The 22957-nt window shown below is 39.4% G+C and overlaps 3 protein-coding genes and 3 long non-coding RNA genes across 6 annotated transcripts; 5 read left to right on the forward strand and 1 right to left on the reverse strand.

The window, feature by feature from the left end:
- Window positions 1–194: 194 nt before the first annotated feature.
- LOC139469283 (uncharacterized) lies at window positions 195–3292 on the forward strand. The gene is made up of 4 exons (XR_011653720.1): window positions 195–242; window positions 543–866; window positions 1030–1281; window positions 2419–3292. It is a non-coding gene; the product is annotated as an uncharacterized lncRNA (long non-coding RNA).
- A 1384-nt stretch (window positions 3293–4676) lies between these two features.
- On the forward strand, window positions 4677–7774 carry LOC139469284 (uncharacterized). The gene is made up of 4 exons (XR_011653721.1): window positions 4677–4724; window positions 5025–5348; window positions 5512–5763; window positions 6901–7774. It is a non-coding gene; the product is annotated as an uncharacterized lncRNA (long non-coding RNA).
- Window positions 7775–8221: 447 nt separating this feature from the next.
- On the forward strand, window positions 8222–10883 carry LOC139467687 (putative nuclease HARBI1). The gene is made up of 4 exons (XM_071249204.1): window positions 8222–8350; window positions 8877–9207; window positions 9508–9831; window positions 9995–10883. The coding sequence occupies exons 1-4, from the start codon at window positions 8222–8224 to the stop codon at window positions 10150–10152; spliced, it is 942 nt and encodes a 313-aa protein (XP_071105305.1). The 3' UTR covers window positions 10153–10883.
- A 1821-nt stretch (window positions 10884–12704) lies between these two features.
- On the forward strand, window positions 12705–16356 carry LOC139467689 (putative nuclease HARBI1). The gene is made up of 5 exons (XM_071249205.1): window positions 12705–12833; window positions 13360–13690; window positions 13991–14314; window positions 14478–14729; window positions 15865–16356. The coding sequence occupies exons 1-4, from the start codon at window positions 12705–12707 to the stop codon at window positions 14633–14635; spliced, it is 942 nt and encodes a 313-aa protein (XP_071105306.1). The 3' UTR covers window positions 14636–14729; window positions 15865–16356.
- Window positions 15013–16678, reverse strand: LOC139468254 (nuclear apoptosis-inducing factor 1-like). The gene is made up of 3 exons (XM_071250100.1): window positions 16267–16678; window positions 15369–15561; window positions 15013–15162 (listed from the first exon to the last, which is right to left on the reverse strand). Exons 1-3 carry the CDS (start codon window positions 16676–16678, stop codon window positions 15099–15101), a joined length of 669 nt encoding a protein of 222 aa, XP_071106201.1. The 3' UTR covers window positions 15013–15098.
- Window positions 16679–18199: 1521 nt separating this feature from the next.
- Window positions 18200–21493, forward strand: LOC139469285 (uncharacterized). The gene is made up of 4 exons (XR_011653722.1): window positions 18200–18247; window positions 18548–18871; window positions 19035–19286; window positions 20424–21493. It is a non-coding gene; the product is annotated as an uncharacterized lncRNA (long non-coding RNA).
- The last annotated feature ends 1464 nt before the right edge of the window (window positions 21494–22957 follow it).

Below are 22957 nucleotides of genomic sequence, written 5' to 3' on the forward strand. Positions count from 1 at the left end.
GAGTTGTGAGGAAAGTTTCCCTTGCCATTGCGTCTCTTGTGCCCAAGTTTATTACCTGGCCGTCCGAGAGGGATATAGGCGACATTAGAAAGGAATTCTACAATATATCTCGATTTCCTGGAGTGATCGGATGTATCGATGGGACACATGTACGGATACAGGGACCATCAGACAGCGAACCTGCTTTGTCAATAGGAAAGGCTACCATTCGATCAACGTTCAAGCAGTGTGTGACAGCCAAGGTGTGTTAAATAATTTTTTTATAATAACAAATCAAATGTCACTGTTAAACCTGTGCATGGAGCATAAACGTCCTCCCTTCAAAGTCACAAGGACAATATGTTTACGACCCTGACACCATTCACGTTGTTAAACGAAATAGCTATCAGACAAATCTTTATAGAATGATATGATTTCAGCATTTGTTGTTTAACGCCGCGATCAGCAATGTTTCAGCTATATTGCAGTGGCTGCATTATGAACCAAGTTCGATGGTAATATTGACTTATATTAACATTGACCACATTTGTCTCGTTCTGTAGGTAAATTTACTAACTTAGTGGCGAGATGGCCAGGCAGTACGCATGACAGCCACGTGTTCAAGATGAGTAACGTGCGGCAACACCTGGTAACACACCATACGACTCTACAAGACGGCGTTATTCTCGGTGACAGTGGATACGCATGTCGTCCGTATTTGATGACTCCGTATCTAAAGCCATCTAGCCCCGAGCAAGAGCGATTCAACTCTTCCCATAAAAGAACAAGGTCAACCATAGAAAGAGCATTTGGGTGGCTCAAACGGCGTTTCCATGTTCTGCACGGTGAAATCAGGATGAGCCCAGAGAGAGTTTGCACCATCATTGGTTAGTTTACTAAGATAATAATATACACTGTAACTATGAAATACATTTGAAGATAACCGATTTATAAGTGCTAACACCAGTGGGAAACACTCATTCATATAACATAAAAATCGAATGATAACAATTCTGTAGACCCTTTAAACAATCATACTATATTTCACAGGTGCTTGTGCTGTGTTGCATAATCTGGCGATAATTCTTCGTGAACCCATGCTGGATGTTGATGGAGAGGACGACAGTAACATTGAAGGGCAATATACAGGTCCCGAAGATGGACGGGGCATCCGTGATTATATCACAAGGCACTATTTCACTAACTGAAATGATCAAACTGTCTCTGCTTTAATACAACTATACAGAAGAATGCAGAGATACCATCTGTTGTCACTGAAGAAAATAGTTGACAGTGTTCGCAGTATGTATTTGCCAATGCGTGCAAATATAATTTTTACAAATATTTAACCAAAATCTTTTGCGTGCACTTTTGTCTTTTCGTGTTGAATCAAAGGGATATAGTTTCCGAGCTTTGTTTAACTAAAATTTAGATTCCTGCGTAAATATTGTCCAGTGTACACAGTGCACATTTCCCTTCAGAAAAAATACACCTAAACGCTACACGGATACAATGAGTTTGAATTTGTTGCACAACGCCAAGACTTCACGGTGAGCATGTAAGGTTCTTCTGACCTGACCGAAGAGGTTTCAATCTAAGGGATGGGCGAGTAGAGAAAGGACTTGGCACTACATGTTTGTTAGCATTGCTGCAAGAAGTAAGATTCCAGTATTAATTAATACGACATACTCTTCGATGGACACGATTTGATTTCCCCCCAGTCTGGACCAAAGGCCTGAAAAAATACATTGTTTTTGGATCATGCGAGTCTCCGTGTGTATATACAGTGAATGTTACGCTATATACGCGTGTGTTAAAGGCCAAAATTAGTATGAGTGTTTCAATCTAAGGGATGGGCGAGTAGAGAAAAGGACTTGGCACTACATGTTTGTTAGCATTGCTGCAAGAAGTAAGATTCCAGTATTAATTAACAGGACATACTCTTCGATGGTACTAATGTCGTCATGTAATGCAGATGCGTCGACAGACATTTCTCCTTCTGGGTAGATCTGTGTGCTGGAACAACTGGGCACAGACGCTTCCTGAGTAGGGACATCGCAAACATTTTCTTCTAAAGCCCGTGCTAACAGGTGTAATGTCGAAGGAGAGCCAATTACATCGGCGACTTCCGTACCTGCACACACATACAGTTTTTTGCGCACTTATTGAACATCAGTTAATAATATAATTAATATTTTTACACTGTTAAAACGGGAGAGGTACGGCACCAGGGTTATTATCATTTGTTTTATTACCAAAGGAAATGATATATTAGAATTGTATGATATATTTGTGTGATGACACGGCCTATTTTATATCTGCAGCCACCTTCAGAAAAATGACTGCTATAATGTGAAATATTTTTTCAACCAATTTTCGTTGTCATAAGAAAATTCTCTCATGAAAAGTATAAATGCTTCACATAAAATTTGCATTTAGAGACGAAGAATGTCAAGATTTGAACTTAACATCGAAAGACACAACATGAACTTCTTGGTTTGGAATAGGGGTAATGAGAGTTGCCCCCCCTTCTCTTTCCACAATGGCTGCCTGTCGGAGAACGGATGAGAAATACCATTACAAATGTAAATATGCACTGTGTATTTTATCACACGCTCCAATTTAATTGAAAGTGTTGTCAAAAAGGTTGGTTAAATGTTCTTTTTTCATTTCCTTTTGATTAATGATCATCAAATCATGTGCAATACCCGATTCCCCATAACCTTGTTCAACGTGTATGAACAGCTGATTAGGCTACTAGTTCGTTGTATCATGTAAAGTACTTTTTTAACACTTACAACAGTTTGTGTATCGATATTTTATTGAATGCACGCGACATACCCATTTGCATCACTAGATCGTCCGATTCGATGCCCGTGAGTCCAGTGAAACTGGGACATTCCTTGTAAATGTCGACTATCTTTTCACTCGTCGTGGAAAGTGGGGCAATACAGGGCCCTCCCCCGGTCTTCCTCATGTCCAGCTGTCTGTTACTGAATTCCCTTTTGGCCGTCTGGTGCATGTTCGTCCATTTTGTTTTTATTTCTTTTGTTGTACGCTGACAAACACCGAGAGCGTTAACTTTGGAAGTAATGTCTGCCCAAATAGCCTTCTTTCTTTCGTGGGTGACGGTGCTACACAACTTACTGTTAAGTATGGAGATGTGTTTCTCCACCAACTCGGCAATAAGCTGAATTTCGGAGCTGTCGAAATTCTTGTTTCTATTCCTAGGTTTAGGTTGATACGATGCCATTTTGACAGACGACCGGAAGTAACGCGTACGTGTTTACATCAAGGAATTGTGGGAAATATTTAGGGGAAACACCGAATTTAATGACAGGTTAATGAAGATACTTACATTAAGGCATCATTAGATAATGATATGCTAATAAACGTTTGATACAACCGATTTTAATGATGCCATTAACTAATGGTGCATTAAGCATTTAATGTATCATTAGGGTTTAATGTAGCCATTAGTTAATGAGGCTTTGATACAACCGGGTCCCGGTTGTATCAAACTTTAATGATGCATTAACGTGTCATTAAACCTTCATTAACTAATGTATCATTAAATCCAGTTGTACTAACGTTTTAATGACGTCGTGGTGTCATTAGCGCGTCATTAACTTAATGAAGGTTCTGGGGCATCATTAGTGTGTCATTAACAACAAACATGGCCGCGAACATATTGTTTGAACGCTTAGGACGCACAAGGAAAGACCGTGTTTTCAGAAAACGAACTCAACACCTCGAATCCATGAGCGATGAAGAAGTAAGGGCACGCTACCGTTTTGGGAAGGCAAGCATCAGATATGTCTGCGATCTTGTGAGAGATGAATTACAGCCCAAATCTGCAAGATCGCACGCACTAAGTGTTGAACTACAGGTAAATGTCGTCAATAGAAACTCAGCTAGTTTGAAAAAAACATATTATTATAGCGCCAAATTTATAGCGGCAATCTTTACAATGAATGAAAAGCACTTCTACGTGGGTCAGCTCACTGGTCTGTGTTGGTAAAGTCTTATGTGCAGCCTAATGATACCAACCTTGTAAATATATTTCACAATAGAAAGTAATGTAAATTCATGGATCCCTTTCACTTCACTCCAGAAAGATACGTTTTCAACTTGGCGTTGTCAGCCATGATCAATTTCATAAGGGGGAGTTACTCTAATGACTTAAACTAAATGTGTCGTGCACACTGAAGAGAACAGTTTTGCGTGTTCGATTCCGGCCAAAAGAACCTTTTGATTAATTAAAGCATGCACATCTTATATCAATAATTAACACTTTACTTAGTGAGACATAATGAAAACGCAGCCAAATAAATAACAAAGTGGATATAAGTATTATGGAAATATTTGAAAATTTGTCAAACCTATCATTAGCCTCTGTATAATCATTTTATCAGGTTCTGGTAGCCCTACGTTTCTTTGCAAGTGGAAGTTTCCTACAAATCACTGGCGACACAATAGGGATAGACAAATCAACAGCCTCACGAGTTGTGAGGAAAGTTTCCCTTGCCATTGCGTCTCTTGTGCCCAAGTTTATTACCTGGCCGTCCGAGAGGGATATAGGCGACATTAGAAAGGAATTCTACAATATATCTCGATTTCCTGGAGTGATCGGATGTATCGATGGGACACATGTACGGATACAGGGACCATCAGACAGCGAACCTGCTTTGTCAATAGGAAAGGCTACCATTCGATCAACGTTCAAGCAGTGTGTGACAGCCAAGGTGTGTTAAATAATTTTTTTATAATAACAAATCAAATGTCACTGTTAAACCTGTGCATGGAGCATAAACGTCCTCCCTTCAAAGTCACAAGGACAATATGTTTACGACCCTGACACCATTCACGTTGTTAAACGAAATAGCTATCAGACAAATCTTTATAGAATGATATGATTTCAGCATTTGTTGTTTAACGCCGCGATCAGCAATGTTTCAGCTATATTGCAGTGGCTGCATTATGAACCAAGTTCGATGGTAATATTGACTTATATTAACATTGACCACATTTGTCTCGTTCTGTAGGTAAATTTACTAACTTAGTGGCGAGATGGCCAGGCAGTACGCATGACAGCCACGTGTTCAAGATGAGTAACGTGCGGCAACACCTGGTAACACACCATACGACTCTACAAGACGGCGTTATTCTCGGTGACAGTGGATACGCATGTCGTCCGTATTTGATGACTCCGTATCTAAAGCCATCTAGCCCCGAGCAAGAGCGATTCAACTCTTCCCATAAAAGAACAAGGTCAACCATAGAAAGAGCATTTGGGTGGCTCAAACGGCGTTTCCATGTTCTGCACGGTGAAATCAGGATGAGCCCAGAGAGAGTTTGCACCATCATTGGTTAGTTTACTAAGATAATAATATACACTGTAACTATGAAATACATTTGAAGATAACCGATTTATAAGTGCTAACACCAGTGGGAAACACTCATTCATATAACATAAAAATCGAATGATAACAATTCTGTAGACCCTTTAAACAATCATACTATATTTCACAGGTGCTTGTGCTGTGTTGCATAATCTGGCGATAATTCTTCGTGAACCCATGCTGGATGTTGATGGAGAGGACGACAGTAACATTGAAGGGCAATATACAGGTCCCGAAGATGGACGGGGCATCCGTGATTATATCACAAGGCACTATTTCACTAACTGAAATGATCAAACTGTCTCTGCTTTAATACAACTATACAGAAGAATGCAGAGATACCATCTGTTGTCACTGAAGAAAATAGTTGACAGTGTTCGCAGTATGTATTTGCCAATGCGTGCAAATATAATTTTTACAAATATTTAACCAAAATCTTTTGCGTGCACTTTTGTCTTTTCGTGTTGAATCAAAGGGATATAGTTTCCGAGCTTTGTTTAACTAAAATTTAGATTCCTGCGTAAATATTGTCCAGTGTACACAGTGCACATTTCCCTTCAGAAAAAATACACCTAAACGCTACACGGATACAATGAGTTTGAATTTGTTGCACAACGCCAAGACTTCACGGTGAGCATGTAAGGTTCTTCTGACCTGACCGAAGAGGTTTCAATCTAAGGGATGGGCGAGTAGAGAAAGGACTTGGCACTACATGTTTGTTAGCATTGCTGCAAGAAGTAAGATTCCAGTATTAATTAATACGACATACTCTTCGATGGACACGATTTGATTTCCCCCCAGTCTGGACCAAAGGCCTGAAAAAATACATTGTTTTTGGATCATGCGAGTCTCCGTGTGTATATACAGTGAATGTTACGCTATATACGCGTGTGTTAAAGGCCAAAATTAGTATGAGTGTTTCAATCTAAGGGATGGGCGAGTAGAGAAAAGGACTTGGCACTACATGTTTGTTAGCATTGCTGCAAGAAGTAAGATTCCAGTATTAATTAACAGGACATACTCTTCGATGGTACTAATGTCGTCATGTAATGCAGATGCGTCGACAGACATTTCTCCTTCTGGGTAGATCTGTGTGCTGGAACAACTGGGCACAGACGCTTCCTGAGTAGGGACATCGCAAACATTTTCTTCTAAAGCCCGTGCTAACAGGTGTAATGTCGAAGGAGAGCCAATTACATCGGCGACTTCCGTACCTGCACACACATACAGTTTTTTGCGCACTTATTGAACATCAGTTAATAATATAATTAATATTTTTACACTGTTAAAACGGGAGAGGTACGGCACCAGGGTTATTATCATTTGTTTTATTACCAAAGGAAATGATATATTAGAATTGTATGATATATTTGTGTGATGACACGGCCTATTTTATATCTGCAGCCACCTTCAGAAAAATGACTGCTATAATGTGAAATATTTTTTCAACCAATTTTCGTTGTCATAAGAAAATTCTCTCATGAAAAGTATAAATGCTTCACATAAAATTTGCATTTAGAGACGAAGAATGTCAAGATTTGAACTTAACATCGAAAGACACAACATGAACTTCTTGGTTTGGAATAGGGGTAATGAGAGTTGCCCCCCCTTCTCTTTCCACAATGGCTGCCTGTCGGAGAACGGATGAGAAATACCATTACAAATGTAAATATGCACTGTGTATTTTATCACACGCTCCAATTTAATTGAAAGTGTTGTCAAAAAGGTTGGTTAAATGTTCTTTTTTCATTTCCTTTTGATTAATGATCATCAAATCATGTGCAATACCCGATTCCCCATAACCTTGTTCAACGTGTATGAACAGCTGATTAGGCTACTAGTTCGTTGTATCATGTAAAGTACTTTTTTAACACTTACAACAGTTTGTGTATCGATATTTTATTGAATGCACGCGACATACCCATTTGCATCACTAGATCGTCCGATTCGATGCCCGTGAGTCCAGTGAAACTGGGACATTCCTTGTAAATGTCGACTATCTTTTCACTCGTCGTGGAAAGTGGGGCAATACAGGGCCCTCCCCCGGTCTTCCTCATGTCCAGCTGTCTGTTACTGAATTCCCTTTTGGCCGTCTGGTGCATGTTCGTCCATTTTGTTTTTATTTCTTTTGTTGTACGCTGACAAACACCGAGAGCGTTAACTTTGGAAGTAATGTCTGCCCAAATAGCCTTCTTTCTTTCGTGGGTGACGGTGCTACACAACTTACTGTTAAGTATGGAGATGTGTTTCTCCACCAACTCGGCAATAAGCTGAATTTCGGAGCTGTCGAAATTCTTGTTTCTATTCCTAGGTTTAGGTTGATACGATGCCATTTTGACAGACGACCGGAAGTAACGCGTACGTGTTTACATCAAGGAATTGTGGGAAATATTTAGGGGAAACACCGAATTTAATGACAGGTTAATGAAGATACTTACATTAAGGCATCATTAGATAATGATATGCTAATAAACGTTTGATACAACCGATTTTAATGATGCCATTAACTAATGGTGCATTAAGCATTTAATGTATCATTAGGGTTTAATGTAGCCATTAGTTAATGAGGCTTTGATACAACCGGGTCCCGGTTGTATCAAACTTTAATGATGCATTAACGTGTCATTAAACCTTCATTAACTAATGTATCATTAAATCCAGTTGTACTAACGTTTTAATGACGTCGTGGTGTCATTAGCGCGTCATTAACTTAATGAAGGTTCTGGGGCATCATTAGTGTGTCATTAACAACAAACATGGCCGCGAACATATTGTTTGAACGCTTAGGACGCACAAGGAAAGACCGTGTTTTCAGAAAACGAACTCAACACCTCGAATCCATGAGCGATGAAGAAGTAAGGGCACGCTACCGTTTTGGGAAGGCAAGCATCAGATATGTCTGCGATCTTGTGAGAGATGAATTACAGCCCAAATCTGCAAGATCGCACGCACTAAGTGTTGAACTACAGGTAAATGTCGTCAATAGAAACTCAGCTAGTTTGAAAAAAACATATTATTATAGCGCCACATTTATAGCGGCAATCTTTACAATGAATGAAAAGCACTTCTACGTGGGTCAGCTCACTGGTCTGTGTTGGTAAAGTCTTATGTGCAGCCTAATGATACCAACCTTGTAAATATATTTCACAATAGAAAGTAATGTAAATTCATGGATCCCTTTCACTTCACTCCAGAAAGATACGTTTTCAACTTGGCGTTGTCAGCCATGATCAATTTCATAAGGGGGAGTTACTCTAATGACTTAAACTAAATGTGTCGTGCACACTGAAGAGAACAGTTTTGCGTGTTCGATTCAGGCCAAAAGAACCTTTTGATTAATTAAAGCATGCACATCTTATATCAATAATTAACACTTTACTTAGTGAGACATAATGAAAACGCAGCCAAATAAATAACAAAGTGGATATAAGTATTATGGAAATATTTGAAAATTTGTCAAACCTATCATTAGCCTCTGTATAATCATTTTATCAGGTTCTGGTAGCCCTACGTTTCTTTGCAAGTGGAAGTTTCCTACAAATCACTGGCGACACAATAGGGATAGACAAATCAACAGCCTCACGAGTTGTGAGGAAAGTTTCCCTTGCCATTGCGTCTCTTGTGCCCAAGTTTATTACCTGGCCGTCCGAGAGGGATATAGGCGACATTAGAAAGGAATTCTACAATATATCTCGATTTCCTGGAGTGATCGGATGTATCGATGGGACACATGTACGGATACAGGGACCATCAGACAGCGAACCTGCCTTTGTCAATAGGAAAGGCTACCATTCGATCAACGTTCAAGCAGTGTGTGACAGCCAAGGTGTGTTAAATAATTTTTTTATAATAACAAATCAAATGTCACTGTTAAACCTGTGCATGGAGCATAAACGTCCTCCCTTCAAAGTCACAAGGACAATATGTTTACGACCCTGACACCATTCACGTTGTTAAACGAAATAGCTATCAGACAAATCTTTATAGAATGATATGATTTCAGCATTTGTTGTTTAACGCCGCGATCAGCAATGTTTCAGCTATATTGCAGTGGCTGCATTATGAACCAAGTTCGATGGTAATATTGACTTATATTAACATTGACCACATTTGTCTCGTTCTGTAGGTAAATTTACTAACTTAGTGGCGAGATGGCCAGGCAGTACGCATGACAGCCACGTGTTCAAGATGAGTAACGTGCGGCAACACCTGGTAACACACCATACGACTCTACAAGACGGCGTTATTCTCGGTGACAGTGGATACGCATGTCGTCCGTATTTGATGACTCCGTATCTAAAGCCATCTAGCCCCGAGCAAGAGCGATTCAACTCTTCCCATAAAAGAACAAGGTCAACCATAGAAAGAGCATTTGGGTGGCTCAAACGGCGTTTCCATGTTCTGCACGGTGAAATCAGGATGAGCCCAGAGAGAGTTTGCACCATCATTGGTTAGTTTACTAAGATAATAATATACACTGTAACTATGAAATACATTTGAAGATAACCGATTTATAAGTGCTAACACCAGTGGGAAACACTCATTCATATAACATAAAAATCGAATGATAACAATTCTGTAGACCCTTTAAACAATCATACTATATTTCACAGGTGCTTGTGCTGTGTTGCATAATCTGGCGATAATTCTTCGTGAACCCATGCTGGATGTTGATGGAGAGGACGACAGTAACATTGAAGGGCAATATACAGGTCCCGAAGATGGACGGGGCATCCGTGATTATATCACAAGGCACTATTTCACTAACTGAAATGATCAAACTGTCTCTGCTTTAATACAACTATACAGAAGAATGCAGAGATACCATCTGTTGTCACTGAAGAAAATAGTTGACAGTGTTCGCAGTATGTATTTGCCAATGCGTGCAAATATAATTTTTACAAATATTTAACCAAAATCTTTTGCGTGCACTTTTGTCTTTTCGTGTTGAATCAAAGGGATATAGTTTCCGAGCTTTGTTTAACTAAAATTTAGATTCCTGCGTAAATATTGTCCAGTGTACACAGTGCACATTTCCCTTCAGAAAAAATACACCTAAACGCTACACGGATACAATGAGTTTGAATTTGTTGCACAACGCCAAGACTTCACGGTGAGCATGTAAGGTTCTTCTGACCTGACCGAAGAGGTTTCAATCTAAGGGATGGGCGAGTAGAGAAAGGACTTGGCACTACATGTTTGTTAGCATTGCTGCAAGAAGTAAGATTCCAGTATTAATTAATACGACATACTCTTCGATGGACACGATTTGATTTCCCCCCAGTCTGGACCAAAGGCCTGAAAAAATACATTGTTTTTGGATCATGCGAGTCTCCGTGTGTATATACAGTGAATGTTACGCTATATACGCGTGTGTTAAAGGCCAAAATTAGTATGAGTGTTTCAATCTAAGGGATGGGCGAGTAGAGAAAAGGACTTGGCACTACATGTTTGTTAGCATTGCTGCAAGAAGTAAGATTCCAGTATTAATTAACAGGACATACTCTTCGATGGTACTAATGTCGTCATGTAATGCAGATGCGTCGACAGACATTTCTCCTTCTGGGTAGATCTGTGTGCTGGAACAACTGGGCACAGACGCTTCCTGAGTAGGGACATCGCAAACATTTTCTTCTAAAGCCCGTGCTAACAGGTGTAATGTCGAAGGAGAGCCAATTACATCGGCGACTTCCGTACCTGCACACACATACAGTTTTTTGCGCACTTATTGAACATCAGTTAATAATATAATTAATATTTTTACACTGTTAAAACGGGAGAGGTACGGCACCAGGGTTATTATCATTTGTTTTATTACCAAAGGAAATGATATATTAGAATTGTATGATATATTTGTGTGATGACACGGCCTATTTTATGTCTGCAGCCACCTTCAGAAAAATGACTGCTATAATGTGAAATATTTTTTCAACCAATTTTCGTTGTCATAAGAAAATTCTCTCATGAAAAGTATAAATGCTTCACATAAAATTTGCATTTAGAGACGAAGAATGTCAAGATTTGAACTTAACATCGAAAGACACAACATGAACTTCTTGGTTTGGAATAGGGGTAATGAGAGTTGCCCCCCCTTCTCTTTCCACAATGGCTGCCTGTCGGAGAACGGATGAGAAATACCATTACAAATGTAAATATGCACTGTGTATTTTATCACACGCTCCAATTTAATTGAAAGTGTTGTCAAAAAGGTTGGTTAAATGTTCTTTTTTCATTTCCTTTTGATTAATGATCATCAAATCATGTGCAATACCCGATTCCCCATAACCTTGTTCAACGTGTATGAACAGCTGATTAGGCTACTAGTTCGTTGTATCATGTAAAGTACTTTTTTAACACTTACAACAGTTTGTGTATCGATATTTTATTGAATGCACGCGACATACCCATTTGCATCACTAGATCGTCCGATTCGATGCCCGTGAGTCCAGTGAAACTGGGACATTCCTTGTAAATGTCGACTATCTTTTCACTCGTCGTGGAAAGTGGGGCAATACAGGGCCCTCCCCCGGTCTTCCTCATGTCCAGCTGTCTGTTACTGAATTCCCTTTTGGCCGTCTGGTGCATGTTCGTCCATTTTGTTTTTATTTCTTTTGTTGTACGCTGACAAACACCGAGAGCGTTAACTTTGGAAGTAATGTCTGCCCAAATAGCCTTCTTTCTTTCGTGGGTGACGGTGCTACACAACTTACTGTTAAGTATGGAGATGTGTTTCTCCACCAACTCGGCAATAAGCTGAATTTCGGAGCTGTCGAAATTCTTGTTTCTATTCCTAGGTTTAGGTTGATACGATGCCATTTTGACAGACGACCGGAAGTAACGCGTACGTGTTTACATCAAGGAATTGTGGGAAATATTTAGGGGAAACACCGAATTTAATGACAGGTTAATGAAGACACTTACATTAAGGCATCATTAGATAATGATATGCTAATAAACGTTTGATACAACCGATTTTAATGATGCCATTAACTAATGGTGCATTAAGCATTTAATGTATCATTAGGGTTTAATGTAGCCATTAGTTAATGAGGCTTTGATACAACCGGGTCCCGGTTGTATCAAACTTTAATGATGCATTAACGTGTCATTAAACCTTCATTAACTAATGTATCATTAAATCCAGTTGTACTAACGTTTTAATGACGTCGTGGTGTCATTAGCGCGTCATTAACTTAATGAAGGTTCTGGGGCATCATTAGTGTGTCATTAACAACAAACATGGCCGCGAACATATTGTTTGAACGCTTAGGACGCACAAGGAAAGACCGTGTTTTCAGAAAACGAACTCAACACCTCGAATCCATGAGCGATGAAGAAGTAAGGGCACGCTACCGTTTTGGGAAGGCAAGCATCAGATATGTCTGCGATCTTGTGAGAGATGAATTACAGCCCAAATCTGCAAGATCGCACGCACTAAGTGTTGAACTACAGGTAAATGTCGTCAATAGAAACTCAGCTAGTTTGAAAAAAACATATTATTATAGCGCCACATTTATAGCGGCAATCTTTACAATGAATGAAAAGCACTTCTACGTGGGTCAGCTCACTGGTCTGTGTTGGTAAAGTCTTATGTGCAGCCTAATGATACCAACCTTGTAAATATATTTCACAATAGAAAGTAATGTAAATTCATGGATCCCTTTCACTTCACTCCAGAAAGATACGTTTTCAACTTGGCGTTGTCAGCCATGATCAATTTCATAAGGGGGAGTTACTCTAATGACTTAAACTAAATGTGTCGTGCACACTGAAGAGAACAGTTTTGCGTGTTCGATTCAGGCCAAAAGAACCTTTTGATTAATTAAAGCATGCACATCTTATATCAATAATTAACACTTTACTTAGTGAGACATAATGAAAACGCAGCCAAATAAATAACAAAGTGGATATAAGTATTATGGAAATATTTGAAAATTTGTCAAACCTATCATTAGCCTCTGTATAATCATTTTATCAGGTTCTGGTAGCCCTACGTTTCTTTGCAAGTGGAAGTTTCCTACAAATCACTGGCGACACAATAGGGATAGACAAATCAACAGCCTCACGAGTTGTGAGGAAAGTTTCCCTTGCCATTGCGTCTCTTGTGCCCAAGTTTATTACCTGGCCGTCCGAGAGGGATATAGGCGACATTAGAAAGGAATTCTACAATATATCTCGATTTCCTGGAGTGATCGGATGTATCGATGGGACACATGTACGGATACAGGGACCATCAGACAGCGAACCTGCCTTTGTCAATAGGAAAGGCTACCATTCGATCAACGTTCAAGCAGTGTGTGACAGCCAAGGTGTGTTAAATAATTTTTTTATAATAACAAATCAAATGTCACTGTTAAACCTGTGCATGGAGCATAAACGTCCTCCCTTCAAAGTCACAAGGACAATATGTTTACGACCCTGACACCATTCACGTTGTTAAACGAAATAGCTATCAGACAAATCTTTATAGAATGATATGATTTCAGCATTTGTTGTTTAACGCCGCGATCAGCAATGTTTCAGCTATATTGCAGTGGCTGCATTATGAACCAAGTTCGATGGTAATATTGACTTATATTAACATTGACCACATTTGTCTCGTTCTGTAGGTAAATTTACTAACTTAGTGGCGAGATGGCCAGGCAGTACGCATGACAGCCACGTGTTCAAGATGAGTAACGTGCGGCAACACCTGGTAACACACCATACGACTCTACAAGACGGCGTTATTCTCGGTGACAGTGGATACGCATGTCGTCCGTATTTGATGACTCCGTATCTAAAGCCATCTAGCCCCGAGCAAGAGCGATTCAACTCTTCCCATAAAAGAACAAGGTCAACCATAGAAAGAGCATTTGGGTGGCTCAAACGGCGTTTCCATGTTCTGCACGGTGAAATCAGGATGAGCCCAGAGAGAGTTTGCACCATCATTGGTTAGTTTACTAAGATAATAATATACACTGTAACTATGAAATACATTTGAAGATAACCGATTTATAAGTGCTAACACCAGTGGGAAACACTCATTCATATAACATAAAAATCGAATGATAACAATTCTGTAGACCCTTTAAACAATCATACTATATTTCACAGGTGCTTGTGCTGTGTTGCATAATCTGGCGATAATTCTTCGTGAACCCATGCTGGATGTTGATGGAGAGGACGACAGTAACATTGAAGGGCAATATACAGGTCCCGAAGATGGACGGGGCATCCGTGATTATATCACAAGGCACTATTTCACTAACTGAAATGATCAAACTGTCTCTGCTTTAATACAACTATACAGAAGAATGCAGAGATACCATCTGTTGTCACTGAAGAAAATAGTTGACAGTGTTCGCAGTATGTATTTGCCAATGCGTGCAAATATAATTTTTACAAATATTTAACCAAAATCTTTTGTGTGCACTTTTGTCTTTTCGTGTTGAATCAAAGGGATATAGTTTCCGAGCTTTGTTTAACTAAAATTTAGATTCCTGCGTAAATATTGTCCAGTGTACACAGTGCACATTTCCCTTCAGAAAAAATACACCTAAACGCTACACGGATACAATGAGTTTGAATTTGTTGCACAACGCCAAGACTTCACGGTGAGCATGTAAGGTTCTTCTGACCTGACCGAAGAGGTTTCAATCTAAGGGATGGGCGAGTAGAGAAAGGACTTGGCACTACATGTTTGTTAGCATTGCTGCAAGAAGTAAGATTCCAGTATTAATTAATACGACATACTCTTCGATGGACACGATTTGATTTCCCCCCAGTCTGGACCAAAGGCCTGAAAAAATACATTGTTTTTGGATCATGCGAGTCTCCGTGTGTATATACAGTGAATGTTACGCTATATACGCGTGTGTTAAAGGCCAAAATTAGTATGAGTGTTTCAATCTAAGGGATGGGCGAGTAGAGAAAAGGACTTGGCACTACATGTTTGTTAGCATTGCTGCAAGAAGTAAGATTCCAGTATTAATTAACAGGACATACTCTTCGATGGTACTAATGTCGTCATGTAATGCAGATGCGTCGACAGACATTTCTCCTTCTGGGTAGATCTGTGTGCTGGAACAACTGGGCACAGACGCTTCCTGAGTAGGGACATCGCAAACATTTTCTTCTAAAGCCCGTGCTAACAGGTGTAATGTCGAAGGAGAGCCAATTACATCGGCGACTTCCGTACCTGCACACACAGAGTTTTTTGCGCACTTATTGAACATCAGTTAATAATATAATTAATATTTTTACACTGTTAAAACGGGAGAGGTACGGCACCAGGGTTATTATCATTTGTTTTATTACCAAAGGAAATGATATATTAGAATTGTATGATATATTTGTGTGATGACACGGCCTATTTTATGTCTGCAGCCACCTTCAGAAAAATGACTGCTATAATGTGAAATATTTTTTCAACCAATTTTCGTTGTCATAAGAAAATTCTCTCATGAAAAGTATAAATGCTTCACATAAAATTTGCATTTAGAGACGAAGAATGTCAAGATTTGAACTTAACATCGAAAGACACAACATGAACTTCTTGGTTTGGAATAGGGGTAATGAGAGTTGCCCCCCCTTCTCTTTCCACAATGGCTGCCTGTCGGAGAACGGATGAGAAATACCATTACAAATGTAAATATGCACTGTGTATTTTATCACACGCTCCAATTTAATTGAAAGTGTTGTCAAAAAGGTTGGTTAAATGTTCTTTTTTCATTTCCTTTTGATTAATGATCATCAAATCATGTGCAATACCCGATTCCCCATAACCTTGTTCAACGTGTATGAACAGCTGATTAGGCTACTAGTTCGTTGTATCATGTAAAGTACTTTTTTAACACTTACAACAGTTTGTGTATCGATATTTTATTGAATGCACGCGACATACCCATTTGCATCACTAGATCGTCCGATTCGATGCCCGTGAGTCCAGTGAAACTGGGACATTCCTTGTAAATGTCGACTATCTTTTCACTCGTCGTGGAAAGTGGGGCAATACAGGGCCCTCCCCCGGTCTTTCTCATGTCCAGCTGTCTGTTACTGAATTCCCTTTTGGCCGTCTGGTGCATGTTCGTCCATTTTGTTTTTATTTCTTTTGTTGTACGCTGACAAACACCGAGAGCGTTAACTTTGGAAGTAATGTCTGCCCAAATAGCCTTCTTTCTTTCGTGGGTGACGGTGCTACACAACTTACTGTTAAGTATGGAGATGTGTTTCTCCACCAACTCGGCAATAAGCTGAATTTCGGAGCTGTCGAAATTCTTGTTTCTATTCCTAGGTTTAGGTTGATACGATGCCATTTTGACAGACGACCGGAAGTAACGCGTACGTGTTTACATCAAGGAATTGTGGGAAATATTTAGGGGAAACACCGAATTTAATGACAGGTTAATGAAGACACTTACATTAAGGCATCATTAGATAATGATATGCTAATAAACGTTTGATACAACCGATTTTAATGATGCCATTAACTAATGGTGCATTAAGCATTTAATGTATCATTAGGGTTTAATGTAGCCATTAGTTAATGAGGCTTTGATACAACCGGGTCCAGGGCATTATCATTTGCCCGACGAAGGAGGGCAGTTGAAAAGACCGAGGACTTCTGCAAATGATAATGCCCTGGACCCGGTTGTATCAAACTTTAATGATGCATTAACGTGTCATTAAACCTTCATTAACTAATGTATCATTAAATCCAGTTGTACTAACGTTTTAATGACGTCGTGGTGTCATTAGCGCGTCATTAACTTAATGAAGGTTCTGGGGCATCATTAGTGTGTCATTAACAACAAACATGGCCGCGAACATATTGTTTGAACGCTTAGGACGCACAAGGAAAGACCGTGTTTTCAGAAAACGAACTCAACACCTCGAATCCATGAGCGATGAAGAAGTAAGGGCACGCTACCGTTTTGGGAAGGCAAGCATCAGATATGTCTGCGATCTTGTGAGAGATGAATTACAGCCCAAATCTGCAAGATCGCACGCACTAAGTGTTGAACTACAGGTAAATGTCGTCAATAGAAACTCAGCTAGTTTGAAAAAAACATATTATTATAGCGCCAAATTTATAGCGGCAATCTTTACAATGAATGAAAAGCACTTCTACGTGGGTCAGCTCACTGGTCTGTGTTGGTAAAGTCTTATGTGCAGCCTAATGATACCAACCTTGTAAATATATTTCACAATAGAAAGTAATGTAAATTCATGGATCCCTTTCACTTCACTCCAGAAAGATACGTTTTCAACTTGGCGTTGTCAGCCATGATCAATTTCATAAGGGGGAGTTACTCTAATGACTTAAACTAAATGTGTCGTGCACACTGAAGAGAACAGTTTTGCGTGTTCGATTCCGGCCAAAAGAACCTTTTGATTAATTAAAGCATGCACATCTTATATCAATAATTAACACTTTACTTAGTGAGACATAATGAAAACGCAGCCAAATAAATAACAAAGTGGATATAAGTATTATGGAAATATTTGAAAATTTGTCAAACCTATCATTAGCCTCTGTATAATCATTTTATCAGGTTCTGGTAGCCCTACGTTTCTTTGCAAGTGGAAGTTTCCTACAAATCACTGGCGACACAATAGGGATAGACAAATCAACAGCCTCACGAGTTGTGAGGAAAGTTTCCCTTGCCATTGCGTCTCTTGTGCCCAAGTTTATTACCTGGCCGTCCGAGAGGGATATAGGCGACATTAGAAAGGAATTCTACAATATATCTCGATTTCCTGGAGTGATCGGATGTATCGATGGGACACATGTACGGATACAGGGACCATCAGACAGCGAACCTGCTTTGTCAATAGGAAAGGCTACCATTCGATCAACGTTCAAGCAGTGTGTGACAGCCAAGGTGTGTTAAATAATTTTTTTATAATAACAAATCAAACGTCACTGTTAAACCTGTGCATGGAGCATAAACGTCCTCCCTTCAAAGTCACAAGGACAATATGTTTACGACCCTGACACCATTCACGTTGTTAAACGAAATAGCTATCAGACAAATCTTTATAGAATGATATGATTTCAGCATTTGTTGTTTAACGCCGCGATCAGCAATGTTTCAGCTATATTGCAGTGGCTGCATTATGAACCAAGTTCGATGGTAATATTGACTTATATTAACATTGACCACATTTGTCTCGTTCTGTAGGTAAATTTACTAACTTAGTGGCGAGATGGCCAGGCAGTACGCATGACAGCCACGTGTTCAAGATGAGTAACGTGCGGCAACACCTGGTAACACACCATACGACTCTACAAGACGGCGTTATTCTCGGTGACAGTGGATACGCATGTCGTCCGTATTTGATGACTCCGTATCTAAAGCCATCTAGCCCCGAGCAAGAGCGATTCAACTCTTCCCATAAAAGAACAAGGTCAACCATAGAAAGAGCATTTGGGTGGCTCAAACGGCGTTTCCATGTTCTGCACGGTGAAATCAGGATGAGCCCAGAGAGAGTTTGCACCATCATTGGTTAGTTTACTAAGATAATAATATACACTGTAACTATGAAATACATTTGAAGATAACCGATTTATAAGTGCTAACACCAGTGGGAAACACTCATTCATATAACATAAAAATCGAATGATAACAATTCTGTAGACCCTTTAAACAATCATACTATATTTCACAGGTGCTTGTGCTGTGTTGCATAATCTGGCGATAATTCTTCGTGAACCCATGCTGGATGTTGATGGAGAGGACGACAGTAACATTGAAGGGCAATATACAGGTCCCGAAGATGGACGGGGCATCCGTGATTATATCACAAGGCACTATTTCACTAACTGAAATGATCAAACTGTCTCTGCTTTAATACAACTATACAGAAGAATGCAGAGATACCATCTGTTGTCACTGAAGAAAATAGTTGACAGTGTTCGCAGTATGTATTTGCCAATGCGTGCAAATATAATTTTTACAAATATTTAACCAAAATCTTTTGCGTGCACTTTTGTCTTTTCGTGTTGAATCAAAGGGATATAGTTTCCGAGCTTTGTTTAACTAAAATTTAGATTCCTGCGTAAATATTGTCCAGTGTACACAGTGCACATTTCCCTTCAGAAAAAATACACCTAAACGCTACACGGATACAATGAGTTTGAATTTGTTGCACAACGCCAAGACTTCACGGTGAGCATGTAAGGTTCTTCTGACCTGACCGAAGAGGTTTCAATCTAAGGGATGGGCGAGTAGAGAAAGGACTTGGCACTACATGTTTGTTAGCATTGCTGCAAGAAGTAAGATTCCAGTATTAATTAATACGACATACTCTTCGATGGACACGATTTGATTTCCCCCCAGTCTGGACCAAAGGCCTGAAAAAATACATTGTTTTTGGATCATGCGAGTCTCCGTGTGTATATACAGTGAATGTTACGCTATATACGCGTGTGTTAAAGGCCAAAATTAGTATGAGTGTTTCAATCTAAGGGATGGGCGAGTAGAGAAAAGGACTTGGCACTACATGTTTGTTAGCATTGCTGCAAGAAGTAAGATTCCAGTATTAATTAACAGGACATACTCTTCGATGGTACTAATGTCGTCATGTAATGCAGATGCGTCGACAGACATTTCTCCTTCTGGGTAGATCTGTGTGCTGGAACAACTGGGCACAGACGCTTCCTGAGTAGGGACATCGCAAACATTTTCTTCTAAAGCCCGTGCTAACAGGTGTAATGTCGAAGGAGAGCCAATTACATCGGCGACTTCCGTACCTGCACACACATACAGTTTTTTGCGCACTTATTGAACATCAGTTAATAATATAATTAATATTTTTACACTGTTAAAACGGGAGAGGTACGGCACCAGGGTTATTATCATTTGTTTTATTACCAAAGGAAATGATATATTAGAATTGTATGATATATTTGTGTGATGACACGGCCTATTTTATATCTGCAGCCACCTTCAGAAAAATGACTGCTATAATGTGAAATATTTTTTCAACCAATTTTCGTTGTCATAAGAAAATTCTCTCATGAAAAGTATAAATGCTTCACATAAAATTTGCATTTAGAGACGAAGAATGTCAAGATTTGAACTTAACATCGAAAGACACAACATGAACTTCTTGGTTTGGAATAGGGGTAATGAGAGTTGCCCCCCCTTCTCTTTCCACAATGGCTGCCTGTCGGAGAACGGATGAGAAATACCATTACAAATGTAAATATGCACTGTGTATTTTATCACACGCTCCAATTTAATTGAAAGTGTTGTCAAAAAGGTTGGTTAAATGTTCTTTTTTCATTTCCTTTTGATTAATGATCATCAAATCATGTGCAATACCCGATTCCCCATAACCTTGTTCAACGTGTATGAACAGCTGATTAGGCTACTAGTTCGTTGTATCATGTAAAGTACTTTTTTAACACTTACAACAGTTTGTGTATCGATATTTTATTGAATGCACGCGACATACCCATTTGCATCACTAGATCGTCCGATTCGATGCCCGTGAGTCCAGTGAAACTGGGACATTCCTTGTAAATGTCGACTATCTTTTCACTCGTCGTGGAAAGTGGGGCAATACAGGGCCCTCCCCCGGTCTTCCTCATGTCCAGCTGTCTGTTACTGAATTCCCTTTTGGCCGTCTGGTGCATGTTCGTCCATTTTGTTTTTATTTCTTTTGTTGTACGCTGACAAACACCGAGAGCGTTAACTTTGGAAGTAATGTCTGCCCAAATAGCCTTCTTTCTTTCGTGGGTGACGGTGCTACACAACTTACTGTTAAGTATGGAGATGTGTTTCTCCACCAACTCGGCAATAAGCTGAATTTCGGAGCTGTCGAAATTCTTGTTTCTATTCCTAGGTTTAGGTTGATACGATGCCATTTTGACAGACGACCGGAAGTAACGCGTACGTGTTTACATCAAGGAATTGTGGGAAATATTTAGGGGAAACACCGAATTTAATGACAGGTTAATGAAGACACTTACATTAAGGCATCATTAGATAATGATATGCTAATAAACGTTTGATACAACCGATTTTAATGATGCCATTAACTAATGGTGCATTAAGCATTTAATGTATCATTAGGGTTTAATGTAGCCATTAGTTAATGAGGCTTTGATACAACCGGGTCCCGGTTGTATCAAACTTTAATGATGCATTAACGTGTCATTAAACCTTCATTAACTAATGTATCATTAAATCCAGTTGTACTAACGTTTTAATGACGTCGTGGTGTCATTAGCGCGTCATTAACTTAATGAAGGTTCTGGGGCATCATTAGTGTGTCATTAACAACAAACATGGCCGCGAACATATTGTTTGAACGCTTAGGACGCACAAGGAAAGACCGTGTTTTCAGAAAACGAACTCAACACCTCGAATCCATGAGCGATGAAGAAGTAAGGGCACGCTACCGTTTTGGGAAGGCAAGCATCAGATATGTCTGCGATCTTGTGAGAGATGAATTACAGCCCAAATCTGCAAGATCGCACGCACTAAGTGTTGAACTACAGGTAAATGTCGTCAATAGAAACTCAGCTAGTTTGAAAAAAACATATTATTATAGCGCCACATTTATAGCGGCAATCTTTACAATGAATGAAAAGCACTTCTACGTGGGTCAGCTCACTGGTCTGTGTTGGTAAAGTCTTATGTGCAGCCTAATGATACCAACCTTGTAAATATATTTCACAATAGAAAGTAATGTAAATTCATGGATCCCTTTCACTTCACTCCAGAAAGATACGTTTTCAACTTGGCGTTGTCAGCCATGATCAATTTCATAAGGGGGAGTTACTCTAATGACTTAAACTAAATGTGTCGTGCACACTGAAGAGAACAGTTTTGCGTGTTCGATTCAGGCCAAAAGAACCTTTTGATTAATTAAAGCATGCACATCTTATATCAATAATTAACACTTTACTTAGTGAGACATAATGAAAACGCAGCCAAATAAATAACAAAGTGGATATAAGTATTATGGAAATATTTGAAAATTTGTCAAACCTATCATTAGCCTCTGTATAATCATTTTATCAGGTTCTGGTAGCCCTACGTTTCTTTGCAAGTGGAAGTTTCCTACAAATCACTGGCGACACAATAGGGATAGACAAATCAACAGCCTCACGAGTTGTGAGGAAAGTTTCCCTTGCCATTGCGTCTCTTGTGCCCAAGTTTATTACCTGTTTATTACAACATAAAAATCGAATGATAACAATTCTGTAGACCCTTTAAACAATCATACTATATTTCACAGGTGCTTGTGCTGTGTTGCATAATCTGGCGATAATTCTTCGTGAACCCATGCTGGATGTTGATGGAGAGGACGACAGTAACATTGAAGGGCAATATACAGGTCCCGAAGATGGACGGGGCATCCGTGATTATATCACAAGGCACTATTTCACTAACTGAAATGATCAAACTGTCTCTGCTTTAATACAACTATACAGAAGAATGCAGAGATACCATCTGTTGTCACTGAAGAAAATAGTTGACAGTGTTCGCAGTATGTATTTGCCAATGCGTGCAAATATAATTTTTACAAATATTTAACCAAAATCTTTTGTGTGCACTTTTGTCTTTTCGTGTTGAATC

Source organism: Haliotis cracherodii, unplaced genomic scaffold (genome assembly GCF_022045235.1).
Source record: "Haliotis cracherodii isolate W230 unplaced genomic scaffold, xgHalCrac1.p SCAF_2, whole genome shotgun sequence".
NCBI classification, from domain to species: Eukaryota; Metazoa; Mollusca; class Gastropoda; order Lepetellida; family Haliotidae; genus Haliotis; species Haliotis cracherodii.

Bases quoted from the DNA above. Each gene is read 5' to 3' on its own strand.
- LOC139467687 (XM_071249204.1), top strand. From the start codon at position 8,222: ATGAGCGATGAAGAAGTAAGGGCACGCTACCGTTTTGGGAAGGCAAGC. The intron at 9,208-9,507 runs GTGTGTTAAATA...CTCGTTCTGTAG, and splicing joins AGCAGTGTGTGACAGCCAAG to GTAAATTTACTAACTTAGTG. The intron at 9,832-9,994 runs GTTAGTTTACTA...TATATTTCACAG, and splicing joins GAGAGTTTGCACCATCATTG to GTGCTTGTGCTGTGTTGCAT.
- LOC139467689 (XM_071249205.1), top strand. From the start codon at position 12,705: ATGAGCGATGAAGAAGTAAGGGCACGCTACCGTTTTGGGAAGGCAAGC. The intron at 13,691-13,990 runs GTGTGTTAAATA...CTCGTTCTGTAG, and splicing joins AGCAGTGTGTGACAGCCAAG to GTAAATTTACTAACTTAGTG. The intron at 14,315-14,477 runs GTTAGTTTACTA...TATATTTCACAG, and splicing joins GAGAGTTTGCACCATCATTG to GTGCTTGTGCTGTGTTGCAT.
- LOC139468254 (XM_071250100.1), bottom strand. From the start codon at position 16,678: ATGGCATCGTATCAACCTAAACCTAGGAATAGAAACAAGAATTTCGAC. The intron at 15,562-16,266 runs GTATGTCGCGTG...CTGTGTGTGCAG, and splicing joins CGATCTAGTGATGCAAATGG to GTACGGAAGTCGCCGATGTA. The intron at 15,163-15,368 runs GTATGTCCTGTT...GTATTTTTTCAG, and splicing joins GACATTAGTACCATCGAAGA to GCCTTTGGTCCAGACTGGGG.